The 22,441-nt window shown below is 39.7% G+C and overlaps 2 protein-coding genes across 2 annotated transcripts in view; one reads left to right on the forward strand and one right to left on the reverse strand.

The window, feature by feature from the left end:
• OSBPL1A (oxysterol binding protein like 1A) overlaps window positions 1–2,578 on the reverse strand; it is a 78,169-nt gene extending 75,591 nt beyond the window's left edge. The window contains exons 1-2 of the mRNA XM_058025766.1: window positions 2,341–2,578; window positions 2,045–2,224 (exon numbers count right to left, since the gene is read on the reverse strand). The gene's annotated coding sequence lies outside the window, so the exon portion shown is untranslated. The remainder of the gene's footprint in view (window positions 1–2,044; window positions 2,225–2,340) is intronic.
• A 6,489-nt stretch (window positions 2,579–9,067) lies between these two features.
• On the forward strand, window positions 9,068–22,091 carry IMPACT (impact RWD domain protein). The gene is made up of 11 exons (XM_058040500.1): window positions 9,068–9,170; window positions 9,989–10,117; window positions 10,854–10,906; window positions 11,193–11,255; window positions 13,300–13,385; window positions 15,020–15,148; window positions 15,439–15,533; window positions 17,552–17,625; window positions 19,328–19,418; window positions 21,506–21,640; window positions 21,888–22,091. The coding sequence occupies exons 1-11, from the start codon at window positions 9,135–9,137 to the stop codon at window positions 21,957–21,959; spliced, it is 963 nt and encodes a 320-aa protein (XP_057896483.1). The 5' UTR covers window positions 9,068–9,134; the 3' UTR covers window positions 21,960–22,091.
• The last annotated feature ends 350 nt before the right edge of the window (window positions 22,092–22,441 follow it).

Consider the following 22,441-nt stretch of genomic DNA (forward strand, 5'->3'; position numbering starts at 1 on the left):
CTGATTTAGTCCTCAAAGACCTTGCTGTTCAGGCCAAGCCTCCAATTGCAAATACACTTTGTAAGCCCGCAGCATGCAATGACGCAGAATAATTACAGTCTGGCTACTAATCACGGAAGGATCACTCACGTGAAAGCATTTCTACAATTGGGGCTGGAAAGTGCATCTGCATGCAGTTACCCATCAGACAAATGATAAAGAACATACAGCTCCAGCCAACAAGCTAAATGACATGCCAAAATAAAGCTGGCAGCAAAGAGACTCTTAACAGAACGTTTTATACTGTTGTAAATACTGTTTTAAGCAATAGGATTTGCTCTGTAATGGAGATGAGAAACCACTAACAGAAGTCTGAGTGACAAGCTTAGAGTATGGAAACAAATCAATGCACAGGCACTCAGGTGGTGTGCACTTGCAGCTGTACTTTGTACAACTATACTCCTGCACAGACAGGAGTTTATTTGGTCCCATGACCCATCACGAAGAGCTCTAAAATCCCCACCCATCAGTTTTAAAGCACCAATCCAAGCCATCAGCACTGAGGGAGAAACTTTATAGTTTCATTTGGAATTATTAGCCTTAAGATACTGCTAGCAGGTTCATCTATATGGATTGTGCTGCCTCTATGCAAATCCACTAGCCACTTAAAAGAGAACACATCTTTCATTCAGCTGTGCTGCCATCATTACCTTATTCCATCAATCAGCTGATACAGGTAAACTGCTTTTTATGGCCCCTATTTAAGCCTTGTGCCCTTGAAAGGCTTGCATGGCAGTCTCCACAGTCACAGGTACATCATGACAGAACAACAGCACAGAACATTATTCAGCATCCCCTCTGCAGCTGAGATGTGACTGCAAGGCACTTCTGTTGAACTCATTAGGACTACCACAGCAGTACTTGACTGCTAATTGAATCTTATCCTTTAAGAAGGTATAAAAAATAGCATTGAGATGCTCCGCTTTTATCTTCTTCGATGAGAGCTGTGCCAGAGTGACTGTCACGCTACTAGAGGATCTATCTTCACACAGGGGCTGCTTCAAACACAGAGAACACAGGTTACCATTCTGCCTGCATGCCTGCTTAAGGGAGCTTTGCACAATACTTCAACACAAAAGGCCAACCAACTATATTACAAACTACCAACTTTACCCAACTGCTAGGATAAAGTCCAACCAAAAAAACCCACCTGCTTTTCTCAACGTGACCTACGAAGATCTGAAGTGCCACTTATGACTATGAGGCAGCACTACTTGTAAGACCCACTTGCTTTTACTTTGGTTTCTTCTCCTGCTGAATCCTCTAGCTATGTACACAGTCCAGAACAATGACAATATATACTAAGGAGAATATGAGTGGGTTTCACTCACATACAGCTAGAATAGCAGGAGAAACAGCACTAGCACTAGCCAACTTAAAAGCTCCAAGGCAGTGGCCATGGGTTGCATAGGAAGTTTTCTCCTCATTACAAACAGTAAGGCTGGCAAAAAGCACAACATCATCTAATATTTCAATACATCTTCCTCTAGCAATGAAAATTAAATTCCTGTAGGAGAAGCTGATACGTGCTCGGGAAGATTTCTTACATGTCCCAGCACGCACAACTTAAGATGTGATGCTTGCAAAGAAGGCGGGCAAAATGCACCAAACTGCACAAACAGACAGAACCTGTCCACAAACCCACACAACACACTGTACTGACAGGAGCTGCTCCAAGAAGAGTGGCTGTACTAGAAGCATGAGTGATGTTATCTAAAAGTACTTGTTTCAGTCTTTGGGTAAAGGGTCATAGAAGTTAGAAGCTGGTCATGCTTCTATGACACAGTCTCCTTGTGAAAGCAGCACCTCTCTAAAATCAAGATACTGTTTGTTTAATAGCAATTTACACATCTGCAATAACACATCTATTCAGCACCACTCCCAAGTAGCACCACTACTTAAACTAATTCTCGTTCTTGGGCATCTCCTGGATGTTTTCCGCACATATTTAATTTCTGTTACATCAAACACTTTCTTTCAGCCCAGGCGCTCCGAATAAGCTTACCCACAGTTCGTGCGAGATCTCACCCGGATCAGCAGGCAGGCACAGTCCCAAGCAGTGAGAACTTCAGCAGGACGGCCGGAGTTCCCTACGCCCGCCTGGAATCGAGCGGCTCGTTCCGGTCTCGGGAATTAAACACTTTTTCAGGCGAGTCAGGCGCGTCGCAGCAGCAGCGCTCCTTGCCTGCGGGGAAAGGTGCGCTCAGACCTGCGAGCACCGGCCAGCGCCGCGCCCGTTCCAGGGAGGGGAACAGCGGGAAGAGGAGGAGGAGGAAGGAGGAGGAAGGATCACCCACGCACAGCAGCAAGCGAGGACACCGCTTCCCAAGGGCGAGAGACCACCCCGGCCCCCGCCTCCAAGGCCGCCTCCGCTTCGTGCCTCGAGCCGAGCCCGGCTTGGGGCCGCCCCCTCAGCCCGCACAACGGACTCCTGAGGGGGCAACAGCGACACCCCCGAACACGCTCCCGCCGGCTGCGGGGGAGAGGCGGCCACGACAGCAACAAAGCCAACGCCACCGCGGGAGGGCGGCGCATCCCCCGCCGGCCCCGCGTCCCCGCCGCGGAAGGAAACCCGCCCGGGGCGAGCGGGCTGGCCCACTGCCGGCCTCGCCTCGCCCCGCGAGCAGCTGCCGCCGCCCCGCGCCGCGCTACGCGCACCGGGCGCGGTTACATGTGACCGGCAGCGGCGCCCCGGCAGCTCCCCCCGCCGCGCAGGGCGGGCGGCGCGGGCTCCCGGCGGGGCGGGGCGGGACGGGACACGGCTCCGCCCGCCTGGCCGCCGCACCGCCCCCGTGACCGAGACCGGCACCAGCGCGGGGACCGGCCCCCGGAGCCGATGTCTCGCCGCAGCCCGCCCGAAAAGCCGGGACGGTGCAGCAGGGTCCCGCTGAGGGCGCTGCGCCGTCCCCCCGGCCCTCTGAGAGAAAGGGGCCTGCACCGGGAGCAGCCAGCCGGCGGCGGCCGCTCCTCCCAGGCAGGGACAGTGACACCCCTGTTGCCGCGCAGGTACCCCCTGTGCCCGCTGCGGTTTGGTGTCACACTCGTTTCGGCAGTGCCCAGCGACAGAACGAGAAGCAAGGGCCATAAACTAAAACACGCCAAGTTCCACCTCAACATGAGGAAGAACTTCACGTTGAGGGCGTCTGAGCACTGGAACAGATGCCCGGGGAAGTCATGGAGTCTCCCTCTCTGGAGACATTCCAAACTCACCTGGACGCGTTCCTGTGTCACCTGCGCTGGGTGACCCAGACTTGTCAGGGGGTTGGACCAGATGATCTCCAGAGGTCCCTTTCAACCCTAACTGTCCTGCGAGTGCCACGGTCCTGCGAGTGCCTTCGCCGCCGCTACTCGGGTGCGCGGGCTCCACTCTGCCCCGGGAGCGCCCCCGGCTGGGGCGGGACGCGGCGGGGACAGACACCGAGAGGCCCTCAGAGACAGGGGTGGCAAACCAGCCTCAAAGAGAACTGTAACACTGCGGGAATGGTGCATCGACAGAGGGGAAATCAGGGTCTATTTGGAAGCCCCTTTGGTAGCGTGACAACCGTGGTGCAGGTGAAAGAAGATTGTCAGCACACGCTGCTTCTAAGAACAGCGCAGCCAAAAGCAAACGAAAAGAGAAATTGGGTGCTACCAGCGACAGAAAGTGAAGTACTCGCTTTTTTCAAGGCCCTTTCGTCCACATCTCCTTCCCCTCAGTTTGTCCTACCCTTATTTATTCTCCACTACACCTTTCATCTGAAGAGCTGGCACCTTGTTTTTCTGCCTTTAGCACATGAGAGGGGTTTTGCATTTTGAAAACTCCCACAGTGCCTCTGAAATCCTGCAACAGTTTATTAAGGGAGCAGAGAAGCTTTGCAGTGTTGTGGGATGACCAAGTTTGTGTCATACACAGAAGGAGCACGGAAGAGGCAGGGCGGGAGCCACAGGTGCCGTGACAAACTATCACAAAAGATTAGGATGAAACTTCTGCTCCAAAAGAGGCAAGTTTAGACCTGAACAATTTTTCTGAAACTCTTCATGCATAAATAATGAGACAAGCTTAATTTCTCTGTATTGTCTACAGCTACATGTATTTTTAATCTTTGAAGAATGACATAAAAAAAAAGAAAAGGAACAGTTTCACGCCTGCAGATAACACAAATGTATCATATTTGAACTACTGCCTTTTGTTACTTTTAATTAGTTTGTCTTACTTAAGAGATCTGCTTCCAGGGATGCTTTAGTAATACTTATATAACATCTGAAAGGCTTCAGGGAAGGATCACATTGGCTTTCTTTTCTTAGGAGCAGGGCTTCAAGTTGCTGCCCTTACTTTCAAAGCACTAGCTGTGTCATCCTCATATACCTTTTCGTTTATTTCTTCCTTCTGCTTCTCACTTTGAGCCATCTTTCACAATGCCATAAATGCTTTAAGCAACCTCACAATAAAACCTTTTCCTATTTTGTATTTATTTTGCATACATGAACACCAATTTAAAATATGCATATTGTCACCACATATTTCTTACAAGTTTTATAACGAAATTGACGTATTGTCACCCACCTACTCTATAACCCATTGCAATGCAACACAGAGTTTACAGTTCAGTTTCACACTTCAGCCAATTAGTGCAGGGTTTTTCTCTGAATCTGAGTAAGAAAGGCCTGAAAACAAATAACTTAATAAATTTAATTATTTAAAAAGACAAAGTAAAGGCCAACAGAGATAGGAAGTAAATCAGAAGCCATGGTGCCCACGATTAATCCTGGATGGACTTCTCCTTTGGCAGGCTGCCATTCCATCTCTGGACAAAGGCTCCTCTTTGGTTGCAGTATTTTAATTTTCTTACAAGAAAACAGCTATTCCACAAAGGATGTTCACAAGAGAGCTTTACACCTTGTATGCTTCTAGATAAGGGCAAGGCCATGCAGTTGCTCTAATCACCTGCACCCTGTGCCAAGGAGCTAGTGAAGCTGGTCCTGCTCCCTGGGGTTTTGTGCACCACAACCCAGGCCCAGAGGCAGCACAGCACAGACCTGGGCCTGCTCCACAGTGAATTACTGACTCCTGGATGTACAGGGGTCTCCTGGCCGGTATCACTACACTTCCCCTGCTTCCATCCTCTCCAAAGAGTGTCTATTTTTCATCCATGTTTTGCCTCCTTGCACATCCCAGAGTAATAATGTCGCAGTGCATTTTGGACTTTGAAGTGTGGAAATGAAAAAGAAAGTGTTACTGATATCGAGGTTTTGTTCTCTTTTGTTTTGTTTTGTTTTGGTTTTCATGTCATTCCCTTTTCAGATAACTTGCTGAAATTAGTGATTCAGAAAGCATGAAACATGTCCTGTCTTAGGGCTGAACACACTGGCAAACAGCCTTGCACAGAACTCACTGAACTGTTTTGTCTGTGATTTTCACAGTATTTTTATATCCTCTCTTTATTGCACTTTGTGTTCTTCCTCTTCAGACTAGAGCATACTGGTCAAATTTCAGATGTACAACTGGGCAACAGAGTGCACACAGAGAAATGAGAGGAGGAAATAGTGAACTACACGTGATGGGTTGTATGTTTGTTTTCACACAGTAACATGTTAAATGACTGTGTTTGTTAGCTCACCAGAAGTCCTAAAAATTTCTTCCTGGTGCACTTCCTGAGGAAAATGCTCCCCAACTCTGAAAAGCCATGCAGCAAGCACAGGTCCTTGCTGTATTTCCATAAAGATTTTATTTACTAGGCTGGCAAAACACAGACACAGGAGAATTAATTAATGTGCTGACACTCTCAGATGTGATTCTTGTGGATCTCTCTGGATTACCATGAGCAACTGCCAGTGAGTGATCAAAGCAAATGTTCATGTTGTTCTGAAGTGCCTGCAATAGGAATTCTTGCAGATGCTAGTCTGTTGCTGAAGTTTCTTTCATACTTTGCAGGTAATAACCATATAATGTAGTGAATTTGTGGATGGTGTGAGATGGAATGCCTCCTGAGCTGAGAAATGCTCTTTGCTGCTCAAAGCAGCACTGAAGAAAGCTCAGGCGGTTTCTTGAGGTATCCTGTAGCAGGGAAAAAATCTTATACAGAGAAAAGTTCCTTTTTGACAGGCCCATTTTTATCTGAATACAGCTATGGTAGGAGAAAATGTGAGAATTCACTGCTGGTCTTCTTCTCTCAGGAGGCTCCTAAAACCTGCTAGTAATTACTTCATAGAAAAGCTTCTGGATTTCTGTAGCTCTACCGAAGGCAGTTGTACCCTGCTGTAGCCAGCACAAAAACTGGGTTGTGGCTAAATGAGAAGAAACATTTCTAACCAAGGTGTTAAATCACCTGTACATATACTTCTCCTTACGTGTGCTTCTCCTTAGTCTTACCAGACATGTAGTTTTAGAACAAGAACTAGGCTTGTTTAATGCACTTTATTTTTCTTGTGACTGAACCAGTTTGGTTTGGTTTTAGTTCCAAAATGATTAATCAGCTGCATGTGGAGAGTTTATATCTATGAACCATACAGGTAATTTCTGTCAGTTTTGACCACAATCTAGCAAAATGCATCACTGTGGAACTGAAATCAGCTGAACTACTATGTCCTCAAATGGATAAATGCTCATTATTGGATGTCCAATTAAGATTTCTATTACAGAATGAGATTTCTATTGAATGTAGAGTGGAATTGGAGCATTGGAGAAAAAATTAGTCTTTTGTTGGTAAGTAACTATAGCAAAATGCTCTCCTTGAGCTATTCTTAAGACACTACTGGAACAGTCTCAAAAGAAGAAAATCCTGCCCAAAATCAGGGTCCAGAACTGAGGGGATTAATCATTAGTACATGACATGACATAGTTCTTATTTCTCCTCAATCTTCCTTTTATTGTCAAAGAGGAGTTGAAAATACATCATGTTGTTTGAACTGTTGTATGCAAAATAAAGCAGGGTTATGGATATTTTACTCAAACTTTAATTCTTCTGTATTTCTTAGTTCTGTGTTTTTCACTTATTTGTGATTCACTCCTGATTGAATGACTATTATTTGTATCTCATTTAAGCTTTTCATGCTCTAGTATTAGATTCCAATTGCAGAATTAAATGAGTAATTTAATTCCCAGTGCCTTGACAAGACAGAACAAAGAATTAGAATTCAAGGTAGCAATTTGGGCTGCTCCTTGACCTCAGGGTTTTTTTTGGCTTAACTGATTTGATTTAAACTTTAAATGTTTTAATTTGCTATCTATGGTTCACAAAGCAGTCTTTGTGAACTGATGGACCAAGGTTAGACTTTTTAATAATTTTAAATATAAAAATTTATGCATTGCTGTGAAGAGTATAATTTTGGGAGATGCATCACCATAAAGAATAGTGAGGTTCATATATACTCTTTTAGAATACCCCAAATAGTTTAGAAAACTCCACTGTGCTGTTATCCTTTGTTTGAAAGCTGTGAATATGTATTTCATATCTGCTTTAGTAGAATGTTTCACACAGACAAAGACAGAAATTATCTGGTAAATAGTGCTGTGCACCATAGCAGTTCAGCTACTCTGTTATTAATTTAGTATCTCTAAACATGCTGGAGATTCATTAGCCACATTAATCTCCATTTCTGTTTACTATGACTTGTCACAAATATAAATGACAATGAAAGGAAATTACTGAGTCCTCTGAAATCTGTCAGAGGTGTCTGCAGTCCATACAGTTTTTGTGATTTATTCTCTGTGCCTCCTTATCTGGTACATTTTCTTCCTGGCCCAACAGCAGATTGCTGAAGTCTTTCATATCAATGCTTTTATATGATTTAGAGAAACACTCATAAAAAGTGCCAATAACATTTTAGAGTTATTTAATAATAAAAAATGTGTACAGTAATGTAAAGTCATTCACTTGTTCAACTAAGTCAAAACTAGCAACTTATAAAGCACAAGCATCACACAGAGATTGTTGTCAGAAAGTTTAAGTCTTGTCATAGTTCCCTATTTAGATTTATAAGGCAATTTACTATTAGGATGAACAGACGGAGCAGCATCTTTTCTAGGTCCTTATGGATTAAAGCTTTCAGTTATGCTTTGGTCAGAAGTTAATTGATTAAACAATAAGCTCACTGTCTGTCTACGTTTCTATCTCTCTTTCTCTTTTAAAATTAACTGGAATATGTGACTTTGATAAAATATGCGGTTTTGTCATGTTCTGAGACTAGGTATATATTCTTTTTATTATCTTCTCAAAAATAATTATACCAACTCTGTTTGTGACACCGAAGACAAGGATGGTCTTGGATTCCCTCTGACTCTGAAATAATTTCTCTAGAACTGCTGTGTAACCAGTAGCTTTCCATCCAGAATGTACGTAGTTGATAATACAGCCCTAGTTTTATCCCTACTCAGTACCATCCGGGGTTGTTTTTTTCCTTTTTTCTTTTCTGTAGGTTGTTAGTTTGTTTTAGTTTTTGTTTTGTCAATTTCGCCTGATTGTCACAATCATTCTGAACCCTCATCCCGTTCTCCGGAAAGGGTACAAATTCTACAAGCTTTCGAGAAAAACAAAGCGAAGTTTACCTCGAATTCTTCCCAACTGTGTAAAAAAATCACACTGGAAAAAACCATAAATTACAAAAACTGCAAAAACGGTGAAACCCATGTTTTGCACACAAAGAGATCTTTACTCATCAGTGCCGTCTCTAAAAGAGATGCCTTAAACTTCCGGAGGTTAAATAAAATAAATGGATTTCTAGAAGTGTAATGAAAACTGCTTGAAACACCTGTTAGTCTTAAATAATTCTTAAAGAAAATGTTGTAGTTATATCAATCGTTCCATCCCGAGTGCCATAAACGCAAGGTAGAAACGGCTTCAGTAAAATCCTCAGTGAAACAGAACCGCTTACACACTTTTGTTTAACAACAGGATGTAGGGAATACGGGAAAGTTCCAAGACGGATATAAAGGATGCGCGGCAACGCGAGGCAGGAGCGCACGGCCCGCCCGCTCCCGCTGTCCCTGCGGCGGAAGGAAGGGCCGGCAGCGTCACCGCCACGGCTGCGCACACGGCGCGGCTACCCGGGGCTTTTCCCTGCTTCTCCTTCCCTTCTTCCCTCCCCTTCCCTTCCTCCTGCTCCGTCCCTCGGCTCCGATGGCGGCGAGTGACACGGAAAGGGCCCAGCAGCAGGTGAGCGGCGGAGGGGGCCGCGGGGAAAGCGGTGCCTTCAGGGGGCTCCTGGTGAGCCCCGGCCCCCGAGCGGCTCCGTGCCCGCCGTGGCGCCTGCAGCGCCACACTTCAGTGTTTCTTTTCTAGGTAAAAGGCACTTCCCTGGTTTTTCTCTATGGGAATTTGCTGAGTATCCGCTCCTCCTCAGGACTAGCTTAGTGCCGAACCCTCGGGGTCTTACCCCTGCCGGGGTCCGACCCATCCAGCCAGGAGCAGCGCCCGACTGGGAGCTGCAGGGAGCGTGTTGGCACCTGCTCCCTGTCACCTTGCTCGCCTTGTCGCTGCTGAGATGACAGGATTATCCAGAGACATTCAAAAGCTGTTGTGTGTGTGAGAGAACTGAGCAAAGGTTACTCACAAAATCACAGGGTCAGTTCTGTTAGAAAATACCCCTGAGGTCATCGAGTCCAACCTGTGACCGAACACCGCCGTGTCAGCTAGACCAGGGCACTGGGTGCCACATCCATTATTTCCTTAAATACCTCCGGGCACAGCGACTCCACCACCTCCCTGGGCAGCCCATTCTCATGTCTAATCACCCCTTCTGTGAAGAAATTCCTCCAAATGTCCAACATAAACCTCCCCTGGCGCACCCGAAGTCCTGTGAATCGGGACTGGATCCCCAATACTTAGGGCCTTCCTGTGAAGTGAATCTTGTCACATCTGGCAATGAGTTGTAGAAGAGAAAGACTTAAAAAAGATGAAAATATGATTGGCACTCAAAGTTGTTTGGGTTTTATGGGGGGATATTTACTTTTGGCTTTTTTTGTTTTTTTTAGATTGATGAAATTGAAGCCCTTTCATCGATCTATGGTGATGATTGGTGCGTTGTTGATGAAGATGAAAAAATCTATTGCATTAAGATTAGTGACTGTCTGGATCAACCAAAATGGACCCTCTGTTTGCAGGTATAGTGGTGGTAAGAAGTTTAGCACGAATTTTGCAGTTAGACTGATGCAGGTTTAAATATGGTTTATTATCTACTCAGATGATTAAGAAGCTTTTGGATTGGAGTCTGTGTTAAAACTTTTCAGTGATTCTTTGTGTAACACATTGGTGTGCATGTGATATATTCAGTAATGGCATATCCTAATTCCACACCTATTCCTACAAAAAGGTGTATTTTGGTGTATTTCACCAAAGACTAATTTCTGAAATACTTTTACACTGAGGACTTTGTGCCTCAGTGAATCTAGTGCAAGTGCATCTAGATTTGCTTTCTGGAAAGTGTTGAGACAAAAGGAAATTTGGATCAACTTATTTGATCCAAGTCCTTACTTTATGCTTCAGAACTGAAAGCAATAAGTTTACTTAGTGTAAGAAACATGCAAGTGTCTACTTAGGGAAATGTGGTACCACTTTTTTAAGTCAAATAACTATGTGTGCAGCTTCTTTCAGTTTTTTTCTATACTTTATTTTGCATCCTTATAAATTGCCCCATAAAATATAACTGTATGCATCACCACTATTGGAGTTTTAAGTGCAGATATTCAGTGTTTCTTGTAATTCTGTAACAGCATACCCAACTGCTTTCTTCATTTTTATAACACTAATTGTAGTCCTGGTGCTTGACATCAGAGTCCTTCAGTAAAGCTCATCTAGCTGAAGGTAGTGCAATGAATACATATCCTGAATTTCTTTCAGGTGATTTTGCCACCAGGATATCCAACTGCAGAGCCACCTATTTATCAACTAAAGTAGGTGATGTTTGCTTGCAAACGTTTGTGTTCGATAAATTGCCACTGTTAATTGTTTACCTGTAAGTGGAAGTTTAATTAAAATACTCCTTGAATTAAAGTATACCAGCAGTGGGGGATGTTTCCAGCAAGGATATTCTGTTCTTTATTCTGCTTTTTCCAAGATGTTTGCAACTGGAATCTTGATGGTTGGCAAAGTTATATTTTCAAGGTGTTCATCACATTTATTTGGAAATGTTGGAAGCAGCATATAGCACAATTTTCATTGCATTTCTATTCATTCTAGTGCCCCTTGGCTTCGAGGACAAGATTATACAGAACTAGCAAATAGCTTGGAAGAAATATACTTGTAAGTTTGAGACTGGAATATAGTAAAAGGAGACAATGTATTTTCAATTTCTATCTGTTCTGCACTTGAATGTTAAAACACAGAATGTGAAAATATTTGGTTGTCTTAGACCATAAGTGGAATACAAGTTTTTCTTAAAAGTTAAGGGATACCTAGGTTTTAAAATAAACACATGCAGAATCTCTTAACTGGAATCTGGAACATTGTGGACTGTTTATTATCACAGTGTGCAGCTGACACATAATACAGGCCACAATGGATGCACGAGAATAACCAGCATTTAGAAATACTCAAATTGCATGATTCTGAATTGCTGTGAAAGGGGGGGTGGAAAATGTAGTAATTTTATATGGTTTATTTATTTCTTTTAGATCCCAGAGATTATATAAAATAAATGAAATGAAAACATAAGAAAGCACAATCATGCCCCACACAGTGAAATCTGAACATCTTGCATAAGAAATGTTTTTTAATGCCATAAGGAAGAGACCACTTAGCTTGCATAAGAGTTTTTTATTTTTATTAACTGGGTTTCTTAATTAAGCAACAGATCATTTAAGCAAGTAAAATTTAATTTGAAGTGTTAAAAATGCACAAGGATTTTAAGTTAAAAGTTCTGTGCGATCATATTCACCACAGTTGTTCAGTGGAGCAAAAAGGACAGAGGTTGTCCTTAATGCTGTCCAGATTCAAAGGATTTGATGGAGTCTCTACCACAGGTAGAGCTGCTGGTTCCTTTTTTGTTCCCCCTGTGCAATCCTGTAGGCTGTCAAACTGTGCTGATTCAGCTCCCTTCTCTCTCTATCAGCTGCTGGTCAGAGTCCTCTCTGGTCTGCTCTCACTTCTGTTTGTTCAGCTGGAAGTGAAAGTGTTTGTACTTTAGGCCATATATGTACTTTAGATCATTTTAATCAGTTTGAAAACCTGGAGTAATCACTGATGTGCACAGTATTTGTGAAAACCTTTTATCTGTTCAATGTCTAAATGATTGTCAGATGAACAGAGATACTCTGTATCATTTACATTGTGTTTGACCAGGTTTCTAGTCCGTAGGGATCTAAGTTGTGTAGTTCTGCAGTGTAAACCAACATGAACTATACTGTCAATTGCTGTGGAAAAAAAATGGATATGTATAGATCACAAGTCTGTTTTAGGAGACACAAAGTAATTCACAACTATTCAGAAACTGTAATTGGGTGATAGTTGGACAAATTTCTGTTTACTTTTGTAAAACAGGGAAATTTTATTCCTCTTCTAGTCTCTCTCCATCACTAAAAAAAAGTCTTCAGATGTTAAAGCAGTGAATTGGTACTATAAGCTGTGTGAAATCAGGATGTTGAATTGTTCTGGAGTCTGTCTGGATTTTGAAGTGAGAGCTACAAGTTCATAAAATCCTTATTTTTGCTTGAATATTTTTCTTGAAATATGTATGCTTATTTAAATTTGATTATTTCCAGCTGTAGTGCTGTACACATTACACAGAGTTTAAATGCATAATTTTGTTACTTAACTGGTGCCCAGATGGTGGCAGTAAGTGTAAAATTAATGAGAAACCATGAGATATCTATGGTCCTAAATCTTCAGTTTTGTTTCTTAGACAAATATGCACAGTTCATAACCATTTTAACCATTTGAAATGTGTTTTGAGTTGTTTGAGTCCACATAAAGGAAGCATTTATTAACTCCTGACATGTGTATATAAAATGTATTACTCCCATTCTCCTTCAGTACCTCAATACACACCTGTGTCCCCTGAGTGAAGCCTCCTAGGCCTAAATCTTTATCTCCTGTCCTATAGCACTGCCTATTACTCAAATTGAAGTGTTTCATTCCAATGCTCCACTGATCTACTATCACAGTCCACTGATAAGTTTTTCACCCAGTGAGCTACTGAGACAGAACTTTACACAAGCCTGCTTAAGCTCTTTATCTCACTAGCTTATGTTCAATTTCTGTGTGTCTGAAATCTGTATGTTGTTTGATGTACTTTCCAAGTGAAATTTGTAAAAGTGATCCTTCATTTACCATGACCTTTTACTTCCAGACAGAACCTTGGTGAAAGTATACTGTATTTATGGGTGGAGAAGATTCGAGAAGTTCTGGTAGAAAAGGCACAGTCTTCAGATCCAGGTACTTCAGAAAATACATGAGGCTTTTATTTTCCTTCTTCCACTGTGAAGTAAGATTTTAGTACAAGTTAGTTTAGGCCCACTTTTGAATTAGATCTAAATATCAAAAAACAGTCTCCTGTGTCAGGGCTTAGTGTTTTACAGTGGCAGTGTCCCTTTTTAAAAAGCAGTAGGGAAAAGAAGGTGGGGATGGCCCCTGAACTGGAACAAGATCTGCAGTTCTCTCAGGAATGAAATTATTTGCTTGAAAGGACAGTGCTGCCCACAGGTAGATTAGGCATTGCCCTCCATTCTGCAAAGGATTATTCATACCAGTAATTAATTTCTGGTGTTGAGTGCCCTGTTGGAGGAATGAGATTCAAGAGAAGATAACTTCAGTGAACTCTGCAGACAAATGACCAAATATTCTGTCATTTTTACTTTTCTGTCCTTTCATTCATTTTACTGTAATGAGATGAGGAGTACATCATCAGTAAGCTGCAGTGACTCTTCTGCTGTTATTCTTACAGAGTTTGTGTAAATTGACAGTTGTTGTTTCAAAAAATGGTGGGAGGTTTTGTGCATTAACATGCTAAACTGCCATGAAATGTGTGAGTGACGTGTGCATGTACAGTGGCAAAAAGAAACAGAACTGCTTTTCTCTGTCAGGGGTGTTACCTTTGTCCTGTGAGAAATAAAAGTCTGAAGAAAAAAAAAATTCATTTTCAGTGTGGTTTCATGATAAGGTCTAATGTTAGTCTGTTGATAAACCGTGCATTTTGTTGCTACATCACAGACATTGGAGAAGTCATTCTTCACTGATGTGATTAAAGGAGTGGGCACTGAAAAGTGAAAATTTTACTGGTAACATTGGAAGTTTAGGTATTTTGACCAAAACCTTACGGCTTCCCTTTTTGAACATGCTTTATTATACCTCTGTTTTTTTTTATGGAAAATACATATATTATAAAACCTATGCATCATAAGCACATCATAGGCCCTCTGAAAATGTGAAACTGTGGTATATTAATTTGGCTCTAAATCCAGATGTCAGAACCCTGTATATTTCCTCCTCTGTTAGTGACTATTATTTTTTGGACGTTCTGTGAATGAAGGAAAACAGGATATTTGAAATCCCAGAATACTTGAAGCATGTTGAGAGAGATGTTTCAAATCTAATAATTTTTTATCTAATGATTTTACACCCTCATGAAGTAGCACTGAACAACAGCTCTCAAAACAGCATTTTGCCCCAAATGACTGGTAAATGGCTGGAGTTCTTGTGAAACATCAGCTTAATCTGATCCCTAAATTCAGATTAAAGGTAGCATTTTGAATGTTTAATGGAAATAGTAAACATTATTGCTCTTTTTTTCTTAGAAATACTGTTACTTAGTATTGAAACGCAAGGTCTTATGGAAGGATCCCATAGTATGAGTATTTTATTTTTAATTCCTAGGAATATTAAACTTAATACTGGGGTGAGTACTTTTGGGTTTTGTTGTAATTAATGCTGCTGTTCTGCATTTAATAGTTTTTCGTGTCAAGCTGTTTTGAACTAAGAAGACAGAGACTTTTGAGAAGAAGAGTTTGAAATTTTGTTTTGCTTGTCTTGCAAAAAATGTGTAATAAATTCTACTACTTGTATCTTAATAGAACCAGATATTAAGAAAACCACTGAAGAAGTTGATGAAGATGATGGAGATGATTTTCTCCTGGACTATCAGCCCACTCAGGAAGATCAAACTAAAATGTTAAATTACATGACATCTGAAAGTCACGAAGGTAAAAAATACACTCTTGTTAATTCTGTTGAAATAATTTAAACGAGACCTGAAGATTCTGGTTTTCTACTCAGCTTTAGAATAAAATTAGTGACAATAGAATTACAATAACATTTAATAACAGTCATTAAAAAATGCAATATATTTTTGGTGGGTTTGTACATTATTTTCTGTACTTCACTTTAATAAGTCCCTTTTCTTAAAGTTGAGACATTCTTTAATTTTGTAGCCCCATGCATTGTTTCTGTCCTCTTCAAAGAAAAGAAACACTCCCTTGTTTGTGACCCATAGATGAAGAACTGCCCCCCATACATCATGGAAACCCAATCACAGATCGAAGGAGCACTTTCCAGGCACATTTGGCTCCGGTGGTGACAACCAGACAAGTTAGTAGAGATCGGTTCTTCTCTTTTTGCCTGTACTTTGAGCTTGGCAAAGTATTACTGGAATATTTGGGATTTGCCAAATACGTTGGTCTGTCTGTGCATCTTTCCGTGCTAGTACTGTCTGAGTAGTTATTGGTTTCTCCCTTTTGCTTTTACTTCTCTTCCTACTATTCTTCACCACTATGTGCATTAGTTGGATGAGAATAAGAACACTGTAATTTGACTTCTGGATGTTGGCAAGTTTATCATAAGATGTTTGTAAGTTACCAAATCTATCATGTGTTAGCTGGAAATGCTAACACATAAAATGGATTTATATACATCTTCCCTTCTTCAGAAAGGAATTCTGTTGAAGAACACACTTGGGTTGTGCATAAGTAAATCTTTATCATGACCTAATTGAGAGGGGTTTGGAGCTTCTTTTATACATTACTTTCCATCTGTTACCATCAGCCTTCTTTGATCATCCCTTTTTAGTGGGGAACCTACTGTTCTTTTCTTTTATTAACTCAGAGTTAAACCTTGAGAGGATTTTTCCTCTTTCTTTTTATGCAATTTTAGGGTTTTTTAAAATAATTTTTGGTGAGGGGTATTGTCAAGTGCTTCTTGAAGTTCCATGTAAGCTAGGTCAGCTACATACTCAGTGACTATGAATAAAAACAGTGACAGGTTGACAATGTTTTTAGGCTGATTTCTCTATACAAAAGCTGTAATGTTTGAAGCCATCTGTGTTTTGTTTTGTTTTTTTCTTCCCCCTCAATAATTTGCCTAATATGGACATAAGAATTAGTCTCTAAATCCCAGCATCCCTTCTGGAGCACTTTGACCTTTCAAGTTCACATACTCTGTACATTCGTGTGGGGTTTTGTGTATGTAGAACAATCTTACTCACAAATCATGATAAAAGGATGAGAGTATTTTTAAGTGCCTGGATTGAAATGTATTGTTTTAACATACTCTCCATGTTTATGAAAGTGTATGGAGTAATACAAGTTGTCTTCCTTCAGTGTTTAAAGTAAGGGGAAGATAAATGTCTGAAGCAATATTCTTCATTAACAATAGGATTTTTTTCATTGAGATATCTTTTATTTGAGGTGATTTTTGTCAGCTGAATTTCTTCAAGAAGAATTGGAAATAGCACAGTATAGCTAGGGCAGATATTAAATATATCTGTTGATTACTCCTCTGAGACATTTGTTTTTGAATGGAAGGCAATTTACTTGCCAGGCATGTTTTCCCAAGCTTTCTCAACTTCAGTAATGTTTTGTGTTATGTTCTAAAATGATGTCTTTATCAAAAGCTCTTCTTTTTGCTAGACTATTGGAAAGGGTTGAACAATTCCCAGCTTGTTTACTTAGTAACATATGATGAGCTGATATTGGTAAATGTTTTGAATTTGGTACTTCTTAAGAGCAAAGAGATCATAGACATGATGGGAATATCTGTTTTCTGGGAAATACTGACACTTTCAGGCTCCTAATAGGATGTTTTTTGTTTTTACTTTCTTTGTGTGAAGTGGAAACTGAAAAAAAAAGGCATGTTTGAAGGAAAAGGGAAAACTTGAAATGTAGTATCTACACATCATATTTTTGTGAAATAAGTAAAAGCAGTGGAAATTGTGTAGTGGAAATATGTATGTTGTGTTCTTTTCCAGCTTAACTTTATTGTTAAAAAAAGTAAGCAGGTGCAGTTGATACTGAATACTGACAAAAAATATTTTCTGGATCTTATGTCTCTTGTTTAATAAAGCAATTTGACACTTCTACATCTTGAGCAATAATATGAATGTACACAGTGTAGAAATTCAAGGGACAAGCTGTTTTCAGTATCCCAGGAAAATTGTTTAAAACAAGTATGAGAATACTGAGAAGCTGCTTCTTGAGTTACCAAACATTTTATGTCAAAGCATAAAATCATTTCATTGTAGTATTAGAGAGATGTTTGTTTAACAGTGATTTTGAGAGGGATGTATGAAAGCCGTGTTATAAAAGGAAGTTTTTTTCTGTTGTTTTTTATAGGTTAAAAGAGTTCTTGAAAAACTATATGAGAACAAGAAAATTGCAAGTGCTACCCACAACATATATGCATACAGGTGAGATACAAATCGTGATTTTTCGTTTTTCGTTTTAGTGTTCTTTCACAAATGAGTGCAGGACATGACAAAGAAATTCCTTCCTATTAAATTCCTTGCTATTAAAAGAAATTTCTTGCTTTAGGGAGTAGGTTTCTTATTTGTATGGTTGGTGTTGCAGGTGTTATTTTGAATTTCAGGTCAAGAAAGTAGAACATACAGTAGGAAATAAGATAGTGAAGCAGCATTAGGAATAGAAAAAGGTGGATTTGAACATGTGTTGGTATACTTTTGCAGTATGTCTGAGCATGGAAATGCTACATCATTCTGAACTAAATGTCTTTTTATTTGGGTGAAGTAACTTCTTTTTCCCCCCCAACCTTATATTTAGAAATAGCTGAAATGTTCAGTTGAAATAAGAGTCGAATCAGGAAGCCTGATGCAGACATCTGGCATATGAAGTTTCAGCTGAAATACAAGAAACTTCAGGGATTATGAGAAACAGGTAAAAATGAGTTTGGCAGTCACCTGCCTCTGGCAACTTTTTTGAACATAGCTTATGTGAAATGAATTGGTCTCAGTCCAATGTAGGTTTTTCCAACCAGTATAGGTTTTCTGAAGAATGTAAGAGACAATAAAAGGGAGGAACTGTAGGAACCAGTCATCTAAAAAAACATGCACCAATGCTTATTCATTCATGCCTATCCTGCTGTGATCCTAAGGAAACATGAAATGAGAGCAAGTGAAAGCTTATTTTACCAAAAGGTGAAAGCTTCTACCTAAGTAAAAAGTTTCTGTAAAGAGGGCGTTTCTGTCTGTTCTCACAGATGATGATCTGGCTTCCTTCACTCATATTACCCAAATCCACTTAAATAAAAAACCCCCAAAAAACAAACAAAAAAAAAAAAACCAAAAAAAAAAACCAACAAAAAAACCAACAAAAAAACCAAAAAAAAAAAAACCCCAACCAACCAACCAACCAAACAAACAAAAAAAAAAAAACCCAAAAAATCCAAAAAAAAAAAAACAAAAGAAAAAAAAGAACAGGCACATACTGCTTCCTCTTTGTCATCTAGTACTAGAAGCCTCTTTCTCATTGTGTCAGCTGTAACTAAGTTCAGAAGTTAGGAAGTAAGTTTGTAACAAACCAACTTATTGGTCAGTAGACCTCTGAGCATTACTTCTGGAAAATTAGGCCTGGGCAGCTGTCTTCTTTATGAAACAATGCACCCAGTGTATTTACTGCAGTGTCCCCTGTGAGGAGGGAGATGACATGGAGAATCCAAGGGAAAATTTCAGTTATAGTTTCATGTTGTTGCTGAAATACAGACATAATTAATTATTAATAACATTTTTGTCCAAGTTTTTCTTCTAGGGGTATACCGTTATTTGAATCTGTATCTGGTAGAGTTGGTTTCAGCTAGATGGAATTATTAGGCTAAAAACCTGGGTATTTTTCTGTTTAGGGACTTTAGACTGGTAATGACTGGAGTTTACCAGAAGTAGCTGAAGTCTTTGTAAAAGCTTCTCAAAACTTGTTCTACTGTACAGATAAACACTTGTGGTTTACCCTGTGCCTCATCCTGTTTTCATGTAAATACGTGTAAGAGATGATTAGAATTGATGCACACATGTATGAAAGATATGAGATTTATTAATAATGTAGAAATATTGGTTGAAAATTAATAAGCTGATTTTTAAATCTTTTTTTTTTCTTTTATAGAATATACTGTGAAGATAAGCAGACGTTCCTACAGGATTGTGAAGATGATGGAGAGACAGCAGCAGGTGGACGTCTTCTCCATCTTATGCAGGTTGTAGAAATTAATCTCTGGCTTTTGGAAATCTTGAATTTATATAGATTTTAAAAATCAATACAATGTAAATAAGCTTGTAGAAGCCTCTTTTGATTTTTGCTCTGCTAGCAGCCAGCGAGATGATTGCTTTCTCAGGGTGAAAGGAGAAACACAGACTGTAGCACTTTCAAGTCTCAGATCATAGAAACAAGTGATTTTTCATAGGTGGCAGTAATAGTTTGAATGGGTTAAAAGATAGCTAAGTTTTAAATGCTGTGCTTCCTGTGTGGTGTACACAAAAAATAAGTACTGGGAGAGAAGCTGACTATCACAATATAACTGCTGACCTGTGCTCAGCCTTTCATGTGGTTTCCTTGAGTAGGCATAATAAAAGAGACACCAATATGTGAACTGGCAGAGTTGAACTTCAAATATAAAAGGAATGAAGGAGCTAATTTGTTTTGATAATTTAGTCTGTTTTGTTGTGCTGTTTTCTCTTCTGGGTCCATAGCCCTCATACTGAAATACATATATTTTAGTTCTTCAAGCATTGAAATAAGATTTGGCAAAGGTGCTACTAAATGTGAGTTGAGATTGATAAATTTTGGTTCATGATGCAAGCCCTAGTAAAACCATAATTAAAGTAGCACAACTACACGAGACAGCTGTGTGCATCTTAATGCTGTGCCTCAAGTCACTTCGCTGTCTGAGCAGACAAAATATTTATTTTTATTTTAGATTGATCTTCCCTTCACAACAGGAGTTTTATTTTCTTGTCCTTCTCTTGCTTGAATATTCTTTTGCTTAATGTGTTTCACTCTTATTCCTGGAAACTTTTCTTCCCCCACCCATGTTTCCTTTTTCTTTCTGAAAAAAAATATAGTTGAGGGAAACATTTTGACATTTTTAATTTTGAACTTTTTCAGACTTCTAAAACAACTCAAACCAGACTTGGGAAGTTTAAATAAATAAACAAACTTAGGTTATGTAATATATGCAAGTATATATGCTAAGTGTGAAGACATTATTGTTATGAAAATAATTTAAAGATACAATTTGGCAGTTACTGTGCCTCAATTTGTTCTGAGATTATCAGCTTTTTCTCAGCATGCTAGTGCACACTTTTGAAAGTTGTCTAGGCACTTAATATTCCATAAAAATCCCTTTTAAAACATGACATGAATGTCACATTCAAATGTGAGCGGGTATAAATTACGGGGATCATCATTCTCCATCTGTAATCCTGTTACTGGAAGTACTTCCATTCTGGAAGAATAGTAAGATAAGGATAAGAAAAGTTCAATTTTCAGCTGTAGGAGAAGATTAGAGTAGTTTATGGGCTGATTTCTGGATGTTCATAGATCTTGTAGTTTTTTTTGTTTTGAGCTCTTATGACATATGGGTATGAAAATTAGGTAATTTAAAACATTCATTGTTGCTGAATTTATAGGGTTTTTTGTTGTTGTTTTGGGAGGGTTTTTTTTTTAATAGAAAGGAATCTTGTTTCACATCAGACCAGCATTTCAAAATAGCACTTTCTGGTTACAAGAAACTGCATTTTGGATTAGCACCATCTTGCTAATCCAAAATTTTTTTGTTTTACTGTTTACTGCCAGGAGTTGTTATACGTATACTTTATGGCAAATACATAAATGTAGAGTAGAAAATTCCTGTCACAGAACAGGGCCCTAGTCCTTTCCATTTTAAAATTGTAAGAATATTTCTGTTTTCACAAACAATGATTGACTCTTCTGAAAGTATTGTTCTAATTAGTCAGATATCTGGTTTTTTCTCCTCAACAGAGATGATTAATGGTTGCTAACATGCAGATATTAACAGCACTAGGTTGAGGCATTTTATATATTCATATGTATAATGCCTGTGGCCTGGCTATTATTAGCCTCATTCACCACCGCTTCAAAAATGTGTATAGACAATCAGCTTAGTGACAGAGTAGTAATTGATCATACCACAGCATAAGAACTGTAACTCCGTAATTTTTAAAATAAAAGATAGTAGACCTTTTCTGTGTTTCAAATTGGTGTCAGCAGTAAACCAGGATCAATTAAAAGATAATGACTTTTATTGCTTTCTATTATTCACAGATTTTGAACGTGCACAATGTGTTGGTTGTGGTGTCCCGCTGGTATGGAGGTATTCTCCTGGGACCAGATCGTTTCAAGCATATAAACAACTGTGCAAGAAATGTACTTGTAGAGCACGACTATGTACCATCAACGGTATGTCTCGTCCCTCCAGAATGGAGGCATTTGCATGTGAACTTGTGGGGCTTCCCACTGTTAGATGAAGCCAGAAGAAAAGTAATGCAACCTGTGTGAATGGATAAACATGTCCAAATTTTCATAAATCTCTGTAAACTGTGGATACTGTTTATATTAAAAATAATTCTCATGGGTAAACTTGGGAGAATACTTGTGGTTTACATTAATATTTTTTAAATTTTGCAATGCATTTTTCTCATTTCAGGAAGAATCATCTAGACAAGTTGGAAAGAGCAAAAAGTTAAGGAAGGACAACAAAAAGAAAACAGAACACTAATTTATTTTTTAAAAACTTTAAAATATTATTTTGCACATATTTATACAAAAAACTCTGGACCTTATTGCTTTATCTTATAGAATGGACATGTTGTATTCAGAAGAGAATTCAGTAAAGCCATAGATATATTTTCACCTTGTTTTGTGATTTCTTCTTCTGTTCTGAAGTAGAGCTTAGACACAAATTTTCTGTTTCGTACACATGTGAGCTCCTTGTTACGAGGACAGTGCAGCATCTGGAACCATTGCTCCATCCCACCCCTTCCCACCAAAGAGCAGCTGACTAATGGAAAATGTGGATTTCTCATCATCTCCATTCCTGGAGTCAAATATATGTCTTCTATTAATAATTGAATTCTGTAGTTTGTTGTACTGAGAGTGGGACTGGAGTAATTCATATACCAGGTCACTTACAGAGTTTTAGATTCTCCTTTGTGAAAGGAAAGCATGGGGTCGAGTGTGGTGTTTGGGGTGCCTGGTCCT

This window comes from Melospiza georgiana, chromosome 1 (genome assembly GCF_028018845.1).
Source record: "Melospiza georgiana isolate bMelGeo1 chromosome 1, bMelGeo1.pri, whole genome shotgun sequence".
In the NCBI taxonomy this organism is placed as follows: domain Eukaryota; kingdom Metazoa; phylum Chordata; class Aves; order Passeriformes; family Passerellidae; genus Melospiza; species Melospiza georgiana.